The sequence below is a fragment of the Crassostrea angulata genome, chromosome 6 (genome assembly GCF_025612915.1).
Source record: "Crassostrea angulata isolate pt1a10 chromosome 6, ASM2561291v2, whole genome shotgun sequence".
NCBI lineage: Eukaryota > Metazoa > Mollusca > Bivalvia > Ostreida > Ostreidae > Magallana > Magallana angulata.
This window is the reverse complement of record NC_069116.1, coordinates 47,213,866-47,231,975: the sequence shown is the minus strand read 5'-3', so window position 1 is coordinate 47,231,975 and position 18,110 is coordinate 47,213,866. Positions and strand designations below refer to the sequence as shown.

The window sequence follows — 18,110 nt, the reverse complement described above, 5'->3', positions numbered from 1 at the left end:
CTTATCTGAAATATTGTGTTCTCTTAAGAACATGAAAAATGATAAAACCCCTGGAACTGATGGTTTCACGACGGAATTTTTTAAATTCTTCTGGATAGACCTGAATAAATATATATTAAAATCCTATCAATGTAGTTTTAAGAAAGGATATTTATCAATAAGTCAAACCCGAGGAATTATTTCTATTATTCCAAAAGGAAATAAACCAAGAGAACAATTAAAAAATTGGCGACCAATTTCACTACTAAATACAACATATAAAATTTTATCTGCTGTTCTAGCTAATAGAATGAAACCTCTCCTTTCTTCTCTTATACATGAAAATCAAAAAGGTTTTTTGAAAGGGAGATACATTGGTGAAAACTCAAGACTCCTATATGATGTTATTCATTATTGCAACGAGAATAAGGTCCCAGGACTTGTTCTTCTTATAGATTTTGAAAAAGCTTTTGATTCAGTTTCATGGAGTTTTATGTTTAAAGTACTTCATTTTTTTCATTTTGGGGAAATCTTTATAAAATGGGTCAAAATATTATTTTCAAAAGCAAGTCTTTGTGTTATTCAAAATGGGTTTTTTTCTGACTTTTTTGAGATTGGAAGGGGATGTAGGCAGGGTGATCAAATTTCACCATACTTGTTTATTCTATGTGCCGAAATAATGGGTATATTGATCAGGAATAATCTTAATATTAAAGGTATAGTTATAACAGGGAAGGAATATAAACTACTACAATATGCAGATGATACTGTTTTACTATTAGATGGTTCAAAAAAATCATTAAAAAATGCCTTATCTCTTATTGATCAGTTTGCAAAATACTCAGGTTTAAAACCCAATTATGATAAAACATCATGTGTTAAAATAGGTTCACTATCAAATTGCAAGCAAAATATACTCCCAGAGGTCAATATAAGATGGTCCCAGGAGCCGTTTACAGTTCTTGGTATAACCTACTGCATAGACCTAAACCCTATAGCCATGCATGAATTGAATTTTTTACCTAAACTATGTGAAATGAAAAAACTTGTTGCTTCTTGGTCGAAACGTCTGTTAAGCCCAGCTGGAAAAATAACTGTAATAAAATCTATTATTTTGCCAAAAATTATCCACTTAATTATTGCTCTTCCAAATCCTCCGTCTTGTTATATGAAGGAGTTAGAACAACTTTTTTTCAATTTTATATGGAATAATAAACCTCCAAGAGTGGCAAAAAAATGTATCACACAAAACTATGAAGATGGTGGACTTAGAATGATAGATCTAAACAATTTATGTACAAGCTTAAAGATCACATGGATTCGTAGATTTCTAAATTATACTTCCTCTTGGAAATCACTATTACTCAGTACGTTGCCAAAAATTGAAAACATTTTTTTGTATGGAAATATGTTTACAAAAGTTTTGTCAAGTTGCTGTACAAACTTGTTTTGGAGAGATGTATTTGATGCTCTATTTAAATTTAGGAAAATTGTTGAAACAGAAGTGTCTGAATCTGTTGTTCAGCCAATCTGGTATAATGAAAATTTTAAAATTAACAACAATTTTTTTTTTTATGAATGCTTGGCTCAAAAAGGTGTTCTGTATGTATATGATTTTTTTAGTACTAATGGTCAAATACTGCAATATGAAGATTTTTGTGATAAATTTGATGTACTGATTCCATTTACAACCTATTATGGTATTGTCAACAATATTAAAATGTTAAAACTGCCCTACGATGTAAATACAATTATGTTCAACAATCCATATTATCCAGTTTTCTTAAAGCCAATTCTCAAAAACATAAAGGGTTCAAAAGAGATATATGATATAATCACAGCTACATCCTGGGAAAAACCAAAATATGAAACTAAATGGGAAAATGAACTTAACCTTGATGTAGACAGATTTTGGTGGAAATTACATAACCGTGCAATTTTTAAGATATCCACAGATGTACAAATTCAATGGTTTCAATACAGAATTGTTCACAGAATTTTAACTACAAATGTATTTTTGAAAAGAATTGGAATTGTGCAATCTGATTTATGCTCTTTTTGTGACCTTTATCCTGAAAACTTGTCCCATATATTCTGGGAGTGTACTTATGTTGAAGAACTATGGAATTCTTTTTTTGAGTGGATTAATGATCAAACTAATATGATGATTGATGCCAATATTGTTGATATTTTGTTTGGTAAACTGTCAAAGCACAAAAATATAATCAATCTTTTGATCATCTTAGTAAAACGCCATATTTATAAGAAAAGAAATAACAAAATGTTACCGTCTTTCGAAGGCTTAAAAAGAGAAATACTGTATTATAGAAATTTAGAACATTATATGTATAAAAAAAATAACAATGAAGACAATTTTTATAAACGATGGGATATTTTCTCTTCCCTTCAATAAGTGTCCTCTGTTTTTAATTTACACTTGGGATACTCTATTTTTTCCAACTTCCGCTTTCTTTTTTTCTTATTTTTAAATTTGAACAATCTTAGTATATATAGTTACTCTGTGTACACAACCATAAACACTGTATGAATGTGTGTGTATATGCAAAAAATGTCCTATGTACAGTTTTTTTCACAATAATATTGTAAATTTGATGACTTCAGGGCCTCCCAACCCTGACATCAAATAAATGTTTAAATTGTCTGGGACAATAAAATATTTAAATAATAATAAAAAAAAAAAAAATATTTGTACAAAATGTTTAGGGAAATAAGATTATTAAGTCTAAAGCTGCACAATTCTTAAGCCATTTTTAGTTCAAGGATAGTTTGAGGAAAATTGTAATTTAAAACAGTTAGAAATGATCATTGTATTCGATTTAATTTGATTAGTATTGTTTAATAGTCATTTGGTTCAAATCATTTAGAAACGTAGGTAACGTTTAAGGATGATTAATATCCGTGGTTTGAACCCACAGAACCCACGTTACACGTTACATATTGTCTTTTATCTTCCGCAAATCTCCCATCTCTTTTGTTCATTAGCCATTTTGTAAACATTACAATCAATGTTAAGAACAGGCAGTCATTATTGGATGAATTCTTGATGACAGGAAAAGGTGCACGTATGTAAACAGATAGTTATTGTATGGGGAAATAAGTATACCTTCATTATAACGTATCCTTTATTCATTTAATGTATAGTTTAAGGACAAATGAAAGTTTGTCAAAATTTATCGCATGGAAATTAAATTGAAAGCTGAATCAGCAATTTTAATATAAGATTGGGATTAGTTTCCGGAGGCTTAGATAAGCAAGATATTGACAACAGTGTAGGTTTGTGATGACCAACAAAGGACAGAGGGAGTTTATTAATTTTATTTAATGTCTGCTTGCCTTACCAACCACCATCAATATAAAATTTAACTCCTCTGAAGAGAAAAGAAATGGTCATTTATTGAACGATGCAATAAATGACAATGAACAAAAGGTGTTTATTAATATTATTAGGTTTTACAAAACTTTGCAAAACTTTACATATATAAAAGGAAAAAAAGGCGTATGATTACTGTGCCTCTTAATCGTAATCTAAAGTTCTTAGTACATTGCATGATCAATATACCAAAGGAAAGATTGCAGTTCAAAATTGCAGAGGCGCGTTCAGAAGAGTGGGTGCCCACGAGAGCTAGTCAAACTTTTGTTACAGATGCAGGGAATTATAAACACCCACTCTGCTGCACACGCCCCAGGTTTACAACAACATTAATATGTCTATAGCTAAACTATATTGGTCATGAGAGTTGCTTTTTTTTGCTTTGACCATGCTTTCAGTGGTTAGAGACAGACTTTAGGTCTCCGAAACCAACATAGCTTTTATGCAGCTCTGATGGAATAGGACTTTGTTTTAGCGTGCATATTTACCTTTCTATGAAATCAGTAGATTTAGTAACAATCTAGTCAATATCTATTTTTACACATTTCAATTGCTTTCTGTCAAAATGCATATGTTTATTTACTTATAAAAGTCACCTTTTTTATTCTGTAAATTACAATGGTGAACTACATCTCGTTAGAAAGATATAGAATTTTAATCGTTTATTTTCCTGCCACGAAAGTAATGCCTTTTCACGAATATTGATGAAGGAAGAGCGCATGTCCGCCGGAAATCAGGTGACTGTTATTTTTGCCTTATTTTAATGTTTTACATACATGCATCTATAACAATTATGAGGATTTGTCACTTTGGCAATTTTTGTATATGATAGTTGAAAATTAGATGTCGATATAACGTGATAGATTGATATTCACAAGGAGGCATTACTTTAAGGGCAGGAAAATAAATATTTTTAATATTTAATATTTGATATCTTTGTTACGTCATCGAACTGAGCATTATAATAACAGCATAAAGGTAACTTTTGTAAGCAATAAAACACATTTTCCGCGTCATTCAAAATTGACGCAAACTATAGCGTGTATAGCTTTCAGGTATTCAGAAGAAATCGATTAATCACAGACCGAGGAAAAGTAAACTCGTTAGAAATAACTCAAACTATTGTTCATGTCTAAAATCCCTGAACTTGGGTTTTTTTTATTTCTTCTGGATTTTTTACTTGTTTTATTTGTTTTTTTGTTTTTGTTTTTGTTTTTTTTTTGTTTTTAAGATTTTTTTCTTTTAATTGCTTTCTAGTTTTATACATGTACTTGTAGCTGAATTTGGACAGACCGTTTAGCATACTAAAACTTGCACATTGTAAATTTTAAACTTTGATACCAAAACACATCAGACATTTAACAATAGACGTCGTCATTTTTATTACTTCCTTCAATACCTCTCTTTTTAAAACCCCATTAAGTCGCTATGCTATGCTATGCTATGCTATACTATACTATACTATACTATACTATACTATACTATACTATACTATACGTTTCATAAATATGCGCAATACTATACTATACGTTTCATAAATATGCGCAATAACTATAATAATAGTTTCATTAAACAACATTAAATACGAGAGCAACAAAATGGTGCGATACTTCCATGACATACTTATTTTGATAAATAAGATAGTATTAAAATTGTTCTCGTTAAATAACGTATATTCCCGCCAAGGGTCTAAAACTTTGCTCCAAAATATTTTACCAGTCACAATCTCAGGATACTGCGTGATGTTTTTAATGTTTTTGTATGTATATTGTTCTTTGAGTTATTGTCATTTATTGAAGGAAATGCATATTTTCTACTTGTCACATCACATATTCTTTTTTTGTATCATATTGTGTTGTGACTTTGACTATTGCATTATTTTTTGTGCAACTTTTATGCTTTGTATTCTTCAATATATGACCCGTTTTATTCTTATGAAAGAGACGAGTTTTCCGTGTAAAAATACGAGCATGAACAGGCAGACGTAATAACGTATAAAACATTAAGCACTACACAAATCTGTGTGATCGGGTATATATAAAATTGTTTTTGCATATTTACACCAAATCAAATTTTTTTTTTAATGTGAAGAATGTTTTTGAATGGCTGAAAATTCAAAAATAAGTAGAAATACGAATGACATTGAATCTGCATATTTACTAAATAACTGAAGCAAATATAAAATGAAGAACGAACAAATAACAAAAGAACCTTTTCATTAAACGAATTGATTTTTTACTGATTCAGTGAGTTTACAAAACAGTATTGCTGTATACATATTGTTGTTGCAAATAACACAACAGAAACTATAATAACAGAACCTGTATGAATATTTAAATAAATGTGCATTTATATCTACTTCAAGAAAGATAACACAAAGAAATTTTATTTTTAAAAACCCAGTATTAATAGGGTAAATCAAAGTCTGATTTTGATCGCATGAAGATTCAAGTTGAAAGGTGGTACTTTCTTTAGATGTAGATTCCCTTTGCATTCCTTTGGGATATCGAATATAGAAGGATCTGATATACTTGTGGTGGTGTTAAAAACGACAGCAGATTCCACAGCGACCAGTTTCGACTTTACTCTTGCGTTGATCATTTCCGTTTGCCGCATGCAACGTCCTTCAGAGATGGGTAGAACCACAGCCTCGCCATATATATCATAGTCAGGATTGGAGTAATTCACTGCATACAAATCCATTGGAAGCAAGTCATCGTTAAGGCCCAGCACGGCTTTGCCTTTGTAGTCAGACTGTTTGACACACAGCTCTCTGTTGAAATCTCCAGTCAGTGGTTTGACCGAGCAGTTCCCATTCAGAACCGTGTACCTTCTCCCTCCAGCGTAGTCTTCGAGAACAAACAGCGTCACTTTTCCCGCCTTTTCAAATTCCACTTTGACGTCCTTGACGTATTTACCTTTCTTTTCATCGTGGTATAGACGAGAATATCCCTGTTAAGAAAAAATATTTCTTTCTTATTAGTTAAAAATAGTTTCCACCAAAACATTCTATAATTGCAGACATTTGCTTTTTAGACAGATAGATTTAAGGCATAATAAAAAAATGATACTATCTTGGTGTTAAATTGCATTTAAAAAATGGTTCAACAGCTTCAGTGAACAAACAGCGCTTTTGTCAGTAACATAATGCACACGATGGAAAAATCTGTGTGACTTACACTGTAGGGATCGCCTCCATTCTCTGATAGTTCCAACCCTCTACCCGCTGCCCTACTTTCAAACTGAGGGGGAGGACAGCATCCCTCTGAAGTCCCCGTCGCCACGAGCAACACGACCAAACAGGCAAATCTCATCGTTGCGATATCAACTGACTAGGGGAGTACCCTTTATTTATAGGGTTCTCTTTATCTTTGCAATATCGAGTGATTAGGGGAGTACTTTTTATTTGCAGGATTCTCCTTATATATAAGAGTAACAGGCTGGCCCAACCTCCTTTGGATCCTGTTTTGATTCAAGGTTAGAGAAATAGGTTTGGCCGATGTTTCCGTGCAGTGTTACTTGATCAAAATATGTCAGTTGTATAAGTATTTGTCTTATTCAGCCAAAACCGAAACATTCACTTCATCATTCATAATAGATAATTCTGTATTCTTTGGTTCGAAGGTCGACTAATACAGATATCTTAAGTACATTTATTATAAGTGAATTTAACGAGAGAGAGAGAGAGAGAGAGAGAGAGAGAGAGAGAGAGAGAGAGAGAGAGAGAGAGAGAGAGATTCGAAGCGATCAATAACTATGTGTTTCGTATGTCTATGACATTGTGTTGCGTACAAATCCTGCTTGTTGAAACACAATAAAGATGAATTTCTTTTCTATTTGACAGCTGCAAACAAATAAACGTTGTTTTAAAAAAGTCTCCAGTAATTTTAAAGAAGCAACTTGTTTATAGTACACGTCGTTTACATTATGATATTATTACATGTACTTATCTGCTTATTTACTTGTATGTAGAGAAAAATCGTGTTGATTTGAAATTAAGTTGATCAATTCCTCTTTTGATACACAACATAATTAGTTGTTATACTTACTGTTTCTTATGACAGGAAAAAGGTGCACATTTTTGAACAATCAATAGTTTTGTGTAACATTAGATATAAATTCTTTTGTGCTTAGTTGTAAACAGTGTATAGCTTTGTGTTAAGTATGAATTCATGATAACGTACCCTTTATTCATTTTACATGTATATGTAAACACTCTATTGGCTTTTTGACAGCAAATGTTATTTAAAACTTTAGTTAGTCCAATGATATCAAATTAGGGAAAAAGCTGAATCAGAGTTAAAGATCGGTTTCCTGAAGCTGACATCAGCAATATAAACAGGACATTGTAAATATGTGATGTGTCAAACAAATGACTGTAGGAGTTATTTTCTCTAATGTTTTAACTTTTTATAGCCGTGCCACCCCCCCCCCCCCCCCCCTAAAAAAAAAAACCCAAAAACAAAACAAGAGGCCCATGGGCCACATCGCTCACCTGAGGAACAAGAGGTATGATAAAATCAGCTCAATGGAGTCATAATACAAACTATCTGGACATTGTACAATAATTCATGTAAATCCTGTATAAATAAAATCCATTTTCCCCTGGATATTCTTATGTTTATAATCATTAGTCCCTTTTCTAACAGGATGATTTTATAGTCATATCATATGTTGAGTATTGCAGATCTAAAAAAAGATCCCTAACAATAGTTTATATATGGGAGATAAACGTACATCAAACTCTGAACCTTCTCGTGAGGCCAAAGAATTGTCCTGGGGCCAAAGTCTTAACAATTATAAAGAATCATCTGGCTGATTAGTTTCTGAGAAGATTTTTAAAGATTTACCCTATATATTCCTTTGTTAAACTTTGACCCCCCCCCATTGTGGCCCCACCCTACCCCTGGGGATCATTATTTTCACAACTTTGAATCTACACTACCTGAGGATGCTTTCACACAAGTTTCAGCTTTCCTGGCTGATTAGTTTCTGAGAAGAAGATTTTTAAAGAATAACTCTGTTTATTCCTATGTAAAACATCGACCTCCCATTGTGGCCCAAACCTACCCCCAGGGGTCATGATTTTCACAAATTTGAATCTACACTACCTGAGTATGCTTCCACACAAGTTTTAGCTTTCCTGGCTAATTAGTTTCTGAGAAGAAGATTTACTGTATATAATCATATGTTAAACTTCGATCCCCCATTGTGGCCCCAACCTACCCCCAGGGGTCATGATTTTCACAACTTTGAATCTACACTACCTGAGGATGCTTCCACACAAGTTCCAGCTTTGCCGGCGAATTAGTTTCTGAGAAGAAGATTTTTAAAGATTTACTGTATATATTCCTATGTTAAACTTCGATCCCCCATTGTGGCCCCACCCTACTCCCGGGGGTCATGATTTTCACAACTTTAAAATTTACACTATCTGAGGATGCATCCACACAAGTGTCAGCTTTCCTGTCTGATTATTTTCTGAGAAGAAGATTTTTAAAGATTTACTGTATATATTCCTATGTAAAACGTCGATCCCCTATTGTGGCCCCTCCCTACCCTCGGGGGTCATGATTTTCACAAATTTGAATCTTCACTACCTAAGGATGCATCCACACAAGTGTCAGCTTTCCTGGCCGATTAGTTTCTGAGAAGAAGATTTTTAAAGATTTACTTTTTATATTCATATGTTAAACTTCGACCCTCCATTGTGGCCCCACCCTACCCCCAGGGGTCATGATTTTCACATCTTTGAATCTACACTACCTGAAGATGCTTCCACACAAGTTTCAGCTTTCCTGGCCGATTAGTTTCTGAGAAGAAGATTTCTTAAGAGTTACTCTATATATTCATGTTAAACTTCGACCCCCCATTGTGGTCCCATCCTCAGGTGAGCTAAAAAGGTTAAGTTTACAATTCAATAAGTGGGTTTCTGGAAGAACAGATTTTGAAAATTTTCGTAATAAATATTGACAATTTTTTTTATACTTTTTTAATCTTTAGCTTTTAAGATCTGTGTACAAACATAGAATTGTGAGCAAATCTCTGTATCTTGCTTATAATTCGAAGCTTAACACTCAAATATGGTTAGTAAATAGAAATTGTAAACAACATGCACTACATGTATAACAAATAAAGAAAACAATTCATTTTTTCGAAATGAATCATATATATATACAAGGATATACCTACATATTTCCGTAAGCGATATCAAACTCTATTTAAACTGAATAAACTAGAGAAAATGCCGAGCATCTCAACAAAACCTATTGCATTAATCTACCATTACGCAAAAGATAATGCCGAATTACCGATAGAATGAATTGTATTTCAGTACCCCTACATCAGACTTTGCTTAATATGCGCAGGTAAACAGTTAACGTAACTGTTTGATTTACCGAAGTCTCTGATTGATTTGATACGAAAAATCACGAAATACAGACGATAGTTTCCAGGTTACAAAGCATAAATAATGAAAACGAAACAAAAATCAGAACAAGCTAACACCAACATCATGTGTGAAAACTGTCAACGCATTGAAATATTTAGCCTCAATTTACTTCACAAAATCGGCACCAATATATTTTTCATGTTTCAAAACTTCCCTTCATACGCGAACTGTTGCACAACAAGCAAATTCATCATAGTCAGATCGACCCTTTTTCGTATAATGTCATGGCTGCTTTAAACAAAGAGTATGGAATACGAGTCTTGGTAAAATGGGTATGCAAACCCGGGCCGTGGCAAAATAAATGCCAGGGCAGATCGGCAATCGTAGATTCCAAATACGCATTATTTTGCGGCAATATCTACAGCGAATACAAATATACTAGTCCATCAAATATCCTGAAATTTTAATGAGATTGGCAGATTAAATACTGCCAATCTTTTGTTTTGCCCAGGCCAAGTCTTGCCTACCCATTTTACCGGATGCCGAGCCCGATTGAAATACGCCTTTCCTTTATTATTATTTTCGTAATAACTTCGATTTGAAACAAAATTACCCCTTAATTTTTGCAATTTATATTTTCCTTCCCATAAGGATAATTTATGCTAAACTACGTTGAATTTGCTTCGGTAGTTCTTAAGAAGAAGATTTTTAAAAATGCACCCCCCTTTTTCTACAGCTTCAAGGTTTTCTCCGCTTTGAATACAGATCGGACTTTAATTTTTGCAATTTATATTTGCCCTCCCATAAGGATGCTTTGTGCCAAATTTGGTTGAAATTGGATAAGCAGTTTTAGAGAAGAAGTTCAAAATGTAAAAAGTTTACAGACGGACAGACGGACAGACGGACAGACGGACGACGGACAAAATGTGATCAGAATAGCTCACTTGAGCTTTCAGCTCAGGTGAGCTAAAAACCCCAAACCAAATTGAGTAAGCATTTATATGGGTAAAACATAATTTTTATTAGGTAATGCAGCTAAACCTTTGTCACTTGATCATATGATGAATAAATTAACAAACATTACATGTAAACAATTAAACGCTTTATATTGTGTTTCATCTAGGTATAAAGGTAGTTAGCATTGAAGAAAAAAACTTAGTCCGGTTTAGCGTGTTATTATTTTGCTAGCTACCTTCATAGCCTATAAAAGCACCAACGAAGAAATGAAGTAAATAATTATTTATATTCATATCCATTAAAAGTTACTCATGTACGAACATTTTTATTATTGTCTATTGGAACATATAAGGAACAACAAATTTTTAAAATGTATGAAGGTTACCAATGTAATTACAGAGTCCTGGAAGTTTGAGTCCAGTGCAAGTTCATGGAGTCACGCGTGCTTCTAATTCAAAGTAGCATTGGTTTTGATCGAGCAAGAAATGATCCTCAGAAAGTCAACATTAAAAGTGCGAAGGAGACTTAAATGAACAATGTAAAAAATATTTATTATAGCTTCTACAAATGAATTAAGCCAAACAATGCATCTAAATGCAGTTTAGAATGCTTACAATCGATTATCCTAAAAAAAGATGGAAAAAATTAAGGGATGTAAATTTAACGCAACTAAAAATCTTAAGGCTTCAAGAAAATGTTCTTCTTTTAAATCCTGGCTTTTCACAACCTAACGATGCTTCCAGTTCTCAGAGACTGACTTAAGGCCTCTGAGACCTCCATAGCTATTATACAGCTCTCTGCAGACACAAGATTTTCTTCTTTACCTAAAAAAAAAGATTTGATCACTTCATCTTACAAAATCATTATTCGAGCCAGACTTCAGATCTTTGATTTGGGGCAGACCATGCTTGAACGTGCGTATTCATTTAAAATCCAATGTTGCTATGCACAAAAATTAAGAATTACATGTACCTTCTATGGAATTTATAAAATGATTTAGCTCTGTCGGAAAACTGTCAACATAACGTTCTTCAGATGATCTCAGCAGAGCTTCCGACTGACAGGAATTCTGGGTAATTGAATACAGCTCACTGGCCTTCATATTCCGTGTCTGAATCAGACCTTTGGTACCAAGAACCTACAAAAAGTCGGAAAGAGGTACACAAACGGTAAAAGCACCTTTTTGTACTCGATCATGTTTTAGTGAACACAAGGCTAATCAAGATCGTTGAGAATATATTATTTTAAATATTATGAAACCGTTTTCGTTGATTTATTAAGTTTCTCAGTCTATTTGAACCAGATATCACCAGTATCATAAGGGAACCATTCTGAAAACCCATTCGGTCTTAATTAGAAGATATTTACTTTGTTCTTTTAAATCTTTGAAATCATTTTATCGAAAATTCCTTAACTATTACCTCAACCTTCTGTTCATAGCCAATCCTTGCGGCTCTGGTATCTTCCATATTTGCCATTACACCACTTGGAAAATTCAAAATGGCGGTCACACAATCGAAATCATCAGCACTTCTGTAGAGCGCGGAATTGTCAGAGGATATGGAGCCAAATGCACAAACAGAGGAGGGTCTTTCTCCCACTAACCAGCAGACATAGTCGATGTCGTGAATTGCCATATCTAGGAAAATTCCACCTTGCAGAGAAACAAAACAAAGAATGAGTTTATAAAATGTGTTTTTTTTTTTTTGGGGGGGGGGGGGTGTTGTGTTTGCTTTTTGAAACCCCTAAAAATCAAAAGTATCATAAAATAACACAGATTTAAAGGAATAACTTATAGTAAAACATCAGATATAAATTAGTGGTTCATTTAGGAATTGATTAGATATATATCGCACACTATTTGTACATGTAAGATTAGTGTCCCATTACACATATACAATACCAAGCTCTTTCAATTACATGTACATGTACAATAAAAATTCAGTCTATGATAAAGGTGCTGCGAAAATGGATCCAAGTGTTATAACGTAGTTTAAAAGATAAACCATTTCTTGTTTTTCGGCCAAAGTTTTTCACTGCTACATTATCAGTGATGAAACTGGCAGATGTTGAATGCAGCATGATATGTAATTTATCTAACTAGATAAAGTAACATACTTCTGTTGTTTTGGAGGTATTCCTTGCCCGGTCCGTCCTCTCTGCTGGTGAATTTGACCATTCGAAGATCCCCGATGTCGCCTCTCTTGTATCTTTGATACAGGGTATTGAACTGTTTGTCAAACCGCCTGAGAAAATTCTCAAACAATTAAAACAACGTTTTAAACGTTAGCTACATGAATGACAGCTAGGCTAAGACAATTTTGTAAACTCTAATCATATTAAATGATATGTAGCTGATTTGGAAGTTTGTTAGCGTTCACTTAAACAATGGTTTTTATAGTTTATCTATACATGTATATGAGCAGATACTTAGAATTATTCATTTGAGATGAATGAAAGTGTTTTATAGATCAGTATGTTCGAAAGATGAAAGAGAAAAGTTTACCCCTAGTACATCTGCAATCTTGGTCATATCACGCAACTTATTTATTTATTATTCTGGTTTAGAAATCTTTCACTCATATAGGCCTTAAAATTTTAACTATCATAAAACAAGTGCATTTCTTTGGAACTATAGGAGAAAATGGTGGATCAGTTGAAGCAAAAAGAGTTTATGAGCCATATTTCTAGTGTAAAATAGTCAAAGATGAATACCGGTTATAAGCACAAAAAAGTATTTTCTTCAGTTTCTTTGCCAATTCATAACAATCCTTTGTTTCAGAGACTGTTAAAGTCAGCGGTTTCTCGCACATCACATGTTTGCCTTCAGAATAAATGACAACCATTTAATATTGTACAGGTTTATACAAAATAGAAATGAAAATTTGAATATGTTTACCTGCATTGCAATATCCATAAAAATACATGTAATTTCAATTTGGTTAATGCATGGGAATTCCAGTTTTTAAGTATGATCCATTCATTATTACTTACCTGCAGTTAGCGCCTTTTTGATGATGTCATAGTGGGAAGGAGTAGGCGTACATATTATGACGACATCAACCCTGTAATTTGTTTAATAACACATAATTACAGCATGCTGACAAACTCATGAAAACATATAAGGAAAAACAAATAAAGTCAAAAGATAATATACCATCTAAACCGAAGGTTCAAATGAACACTTCTGATAACCTGTTGTCACTGTTCCGTCTGTCAGTACTTTTTTGCTATTTCCGACTTCTTATCAGCATTATGGACAGAAGATTATAAATTGTGAAAGTGAAGGGCAAAACTCTTTCCAACGGGGATATAATAACGAAACAACAAAAATATGTATGTGTTAAAAAATCTTTTTCTCAAGAACCATTGCATCAGAAATGCCAATATTTACATCAACGCTTTTATGGATAGTGAATATTTTTGTTACTCTTGGGCCAGTGCTATGACTCCAAGAGAGATTGTTTTTCACCGAAATATATTGGAAGAATGTCGAAATTCTTCTCAAGAGCACAAGTGTTACAATTTGTAATACCAATAATCAAGAACCCTTTGATAGTTTAGATTCTATTTTTTTTTTTTAAATTGACCCTGGCTCAATACTGGACCCCCAAAGGCGTTCAAATTTCAGCATAGAATCATATTGGGAATATTGTTAAAAATCTTCTTTTCAAATACTAGTACATTTGTATTATTACGAATAATCATCCTCAGTTAGCGTATACTACATGCATACGCTACATATTGTATCTATTAATGCTATTTTATAGTACAAAAACTGGGACACCACCAAAATTTTGAATTTGAACATAGAAACATAGGAAAGACATATTTTGGAATCTGTTTTGTTAAAGTGGCATGGTCACGATTTTGGTCAAATTCTATCTGTTTTTTGTTTTTATTATATAAAATGCTTTACGAATGCATTTCTAATGATCATATGAAATTTAAGAGTCAGCCGTAAAGTTATAAGCAAGATAAAGAGCTCGCAATTTTTTGTCATGTAAACAAGGCCCGGGCCCTGTTTTTGTTTACATAGGTTCAGTATACCAGTAAAAAATCTTTTTCAAGCTGCTTTGTGTATCCTCTAATTCATTTGAAGCATAGATAAACAGTTAAAACGTTTAATACATTCGTTTTTGGTCTTAAACTGGAGTTTCACTTCAACATTCAAAATGTAAACAAAAGCGTTGTTTACATAGCAAAGAATTGTTAGCTTTGTAACTCGTTTAAAACTCAACAAATAACACTCTAATTTTGATTGCCTATTAAAAATGCCTTACTTAAGCATTGTAAACATTAAAATCAGAAAAATTAATTTTTGACCAAAATCGTGACCATGCCCCTTTAATGTTACAATTATACAATTTTTGATATAACAATATATGTATAAGCATCCTCAGAGAGGGTGGATTCTAAGTTGTTCAAATAGTAACCACTGTATCAATACTGGAGCCAAAGAGTGGCTCAAAGTTCAACATAAAGATATTGAGAGAAAGTGTTTGAAACGTTTTTTCCGAAGAATTACATTTGGTACAACTTGGGATATTTTCATGCAACTATCATCATAATTTAGATTCTTTAAAATTGATCCAACCGTGACCTTAGAGCCAATACTGGTCCCCCAAGATAATTTTAAAGTTCAACATAGAAAATTTAATGTGTAGAAAAATTGTTCAAAATAATTCTTCTTAAGAACTACAATGCTGAACTTGTTTTGTAAAAAAAAAGTGATGTTCGACTTGTTCTGCAGTTCCACTTCCCTTTCATTCCTTTAGTGAAGGAAATTTCAGTTATGAAAGCATAATAGTGAAAAAGAAGAGGTGATATAACAATGAAAGCATCCTCACAGGGTCATATACTTAATATATAAAGGCCCCATTGCCCTCCCTTTTTGTATTTCACATTTATATATTGTCAATTTTTTTATATTCTTAATCGTATGGTCATCAAAATTTGATAGTTGGTGTACCTTACAACCGTTTATCACACATTTCTTTAACACTAAGTCACCGTAACCTAGCTTTTTATCTTTATTCATTTTCCAATTTTGTTATCTTTGATATGTCAAGGATAGTGATAAGATACATCTTTAAACTTACAATATGGTGTCCAAAAAAGTTTTTATTAATAATCTTTATTTATATTGTTTTTAACCGGGTTTTCCGAAGGAAAAATCCGGTTATTAAAATGGTGAAAATGGCAGGCGGGCGGGTGGGGGGGGGGGGAGGGGGGCGGCTGCCAAAAGGGTACCCTCATTGTACAGATAACTCCTCCTACAGTTTTCAAGATAGGAAGTTGTTCTTTTGCAGATCAATTGAACATATATCAGAGGTGTGCATATTTCTAGGATTTTGATTTCTGATAATTAATGAAAAAAATACCAGCTTTTGAACTTAGTCATTTTATGGCAAAATATTGCATATAGGGTACCCTCATTGTACGGATAACTCCTCCTACAGTTTTCAAGATAGGAAGTTGTTCTTTTGCAGATCAATTGTACATATATCAGAGGTGTGCATATTTCTAGGATTTTGATTTCTGATAATTTATGAAAAAATACCAGCTTTTGAACTTAGTCATTTTTGACAAAATATTGCATATAGGGTACCCTCATTGTACGGATAACTCCTCCTACAGTTTTCAAGATAGGAAGTTGTTCTTTTGCAGATCAATTGTACATATATCAGAGCTATGCATATTGCTAGGATTTTGATTTTCGATAATTAATGAAAAAAATACCAGCTTTTGAACTTAGTCATTTTTTGGCAAAATATTGCATATAGGGTACACCATTTCACTGGATATGGGTTGACATGGATTATGGATACAGTTCACATAAAAGAAAACCCGGTTTGCTGTCACATTGACAGCTTTTCACTTGTTATATATTATCAAAATATCTTTGACAATATGAAAATGGTAAGTTTTTACAATATTTAAGAAGTCTTGAGTTTCATATTTAAAACATTTAAAGGAGATAAAAAGACTCTTGGGAGATGAGCGTTAGGAATAGGAAAAAAGGTTGAATGATATTTTTTTATTTGAATTCAGCTATATCAGGGTCTTTCTCGCACTGGCTAGTCACCTGGGATCCAATAGCACCTTTTGGCTGCTCTCGATATCTGATATCTCAGTTTCGCCTGTCAGCCTGTGCCTTTTTATCAGTTCCGCCATCAGTCCATGCTGTGCTGGCATATCCACCAGCCACCGGATGCTGAGCCGACCACTGTCTATCATGCTTTTCAGATGGACCTGGCCCATTCTTCCAACGCCGACCAAAGCGGCACCTAACGTCTGGTTTGACGTCATCTGCATTTGAAATTTAAGTATAAACAGTGATTTTTTAAATTTTGCTTGTTGATAACGATTCCATCGATTCTAGGAACCATTTATCTTGCCATTGTCAATGATTATAATAATGACGCTATAAAACAGATCAATTATTTACATATTAATCACTTTATATCTAGCTTTCAAAGTGTACTAGCAAACAACTGAATATAGGCTGAAACCCAAGATATAAACTGTGTTTATACATATCTAACTAGGTTTTCTTCAAAACATGGAGCTTGTTGATATTCGATTCTCTTTCTAAATAGCGAACATTCACTCTCATATTTTGATTTCGAAGAACGTAACAATACATTTTGAGAACGGATTGATCTATTCTTCTACCGACGTATTGACTAGTAGAAGCGGCTGACAATCACAATGAATGTCCGCTTGTTTTGATGAGAATAAATGGTTTTCCTTGGTTATTTAAGAGAAACAGTATATCATAAACGCACAAAACTTACCTTAAGCGTGTGAAGGATTACTACTGTATTACCTATGGAATTCTGCTGACAGACTTAAGTCTTGTTTTCGAATAGTTACCTGCACCGAAGCTATCAGCAGGTGAAAAAGATAAACAAGACTATCTGTAATCTTCACAATATTCAGGACGTGCCTCTTTGACCCTGAATGGTTGAAATCAACAAGAATTCGAGTTATAACAAAGAACTGAAAGTACTATGAGCAGAATACTTCATATTGTTGTCCTATATGTTGAGAATGCATGTATGATTGACAAAACATGTATTCTACCTTATGTACTTTATTTATTGATTGTTTTTAATAAAGCAAACATGCTTTAGAAACCTATTTTTATATTGTCAGAAAATATGTTCATCGTGTTTGGATATAAAGCGATTCTTAAATAATGCCTTTTTGGTCTATATGAAAAAAATGTGAATATTTACAATATTTAAGCAAATAAATCATGATGTGGGTAAAAATATGATCATATTTGAAACGGATAACCACATACGTTTTGGTTAATTCAAACAAAATAAATGTGAATACTTTAGGTTGAAAATAAAGCAATAAATTCATAATTATGAACATCGA

General features: G+C 33.0%; 2 protein-coding genes across 2 annotated transcripts; both read right to left on the bottom strand.

The window, feature by feature from the left end:
• Nucleotides 1-5,580: 5,580 nt before the first annotated feature.
• Nucleotides 5,581-6,733, bottom strand: LOC128190231 (uncharacterized). Its single transcript, XM_052862180.1, has 2 exons — nt 6,550-6,733; nt 5,581-6,322 (listed from the first exon to the last, which is right to left on the bottom strand). Exons 1-2 carry the CDS (start codon nt 6,682-6,684, stop codon nt 5,789-5,791), a joined length of 669 nt encoding a protein of 222 aa, XP_052718140.1. The 5' UTR covers nt 6,685-6,733; the 3' UTR covers nt 5,581-5,788.
• Nucleotides 6,734-11,250: 4,517 nt separating this feature from the next.
• Nucleotides 11,251-17,644, bottom strand: LOC128190230 (myo-inositol 2-dehydrogenase-like). The gene is made up of 8 exons (XM_052862179.1): nt 17,519-17,644; nt 16,807-17,030; nt 13,713-13,783; nt 13,434-13,542; nt 12,837-12,964; nt 12,140-12,372; nt 11,691-11,856; nt 11,251-11,542 (listed from the first exon to the last, which is right to left on the bottom strand). Exons 2-8 carry the CDS (start codon nt 17,028-17,030, stop codon nt 11,439-11,441), a joined length of 1,035 nt encoding a protein of 344 aa, XP_052718139.1. The 5' UTR covers nt 17,519-17,644; the 3' UTR covers nt 11,251-11,438.
• Between the last annotated feature and the right edge of the window lie 466 nt (nt 17,645-18,110).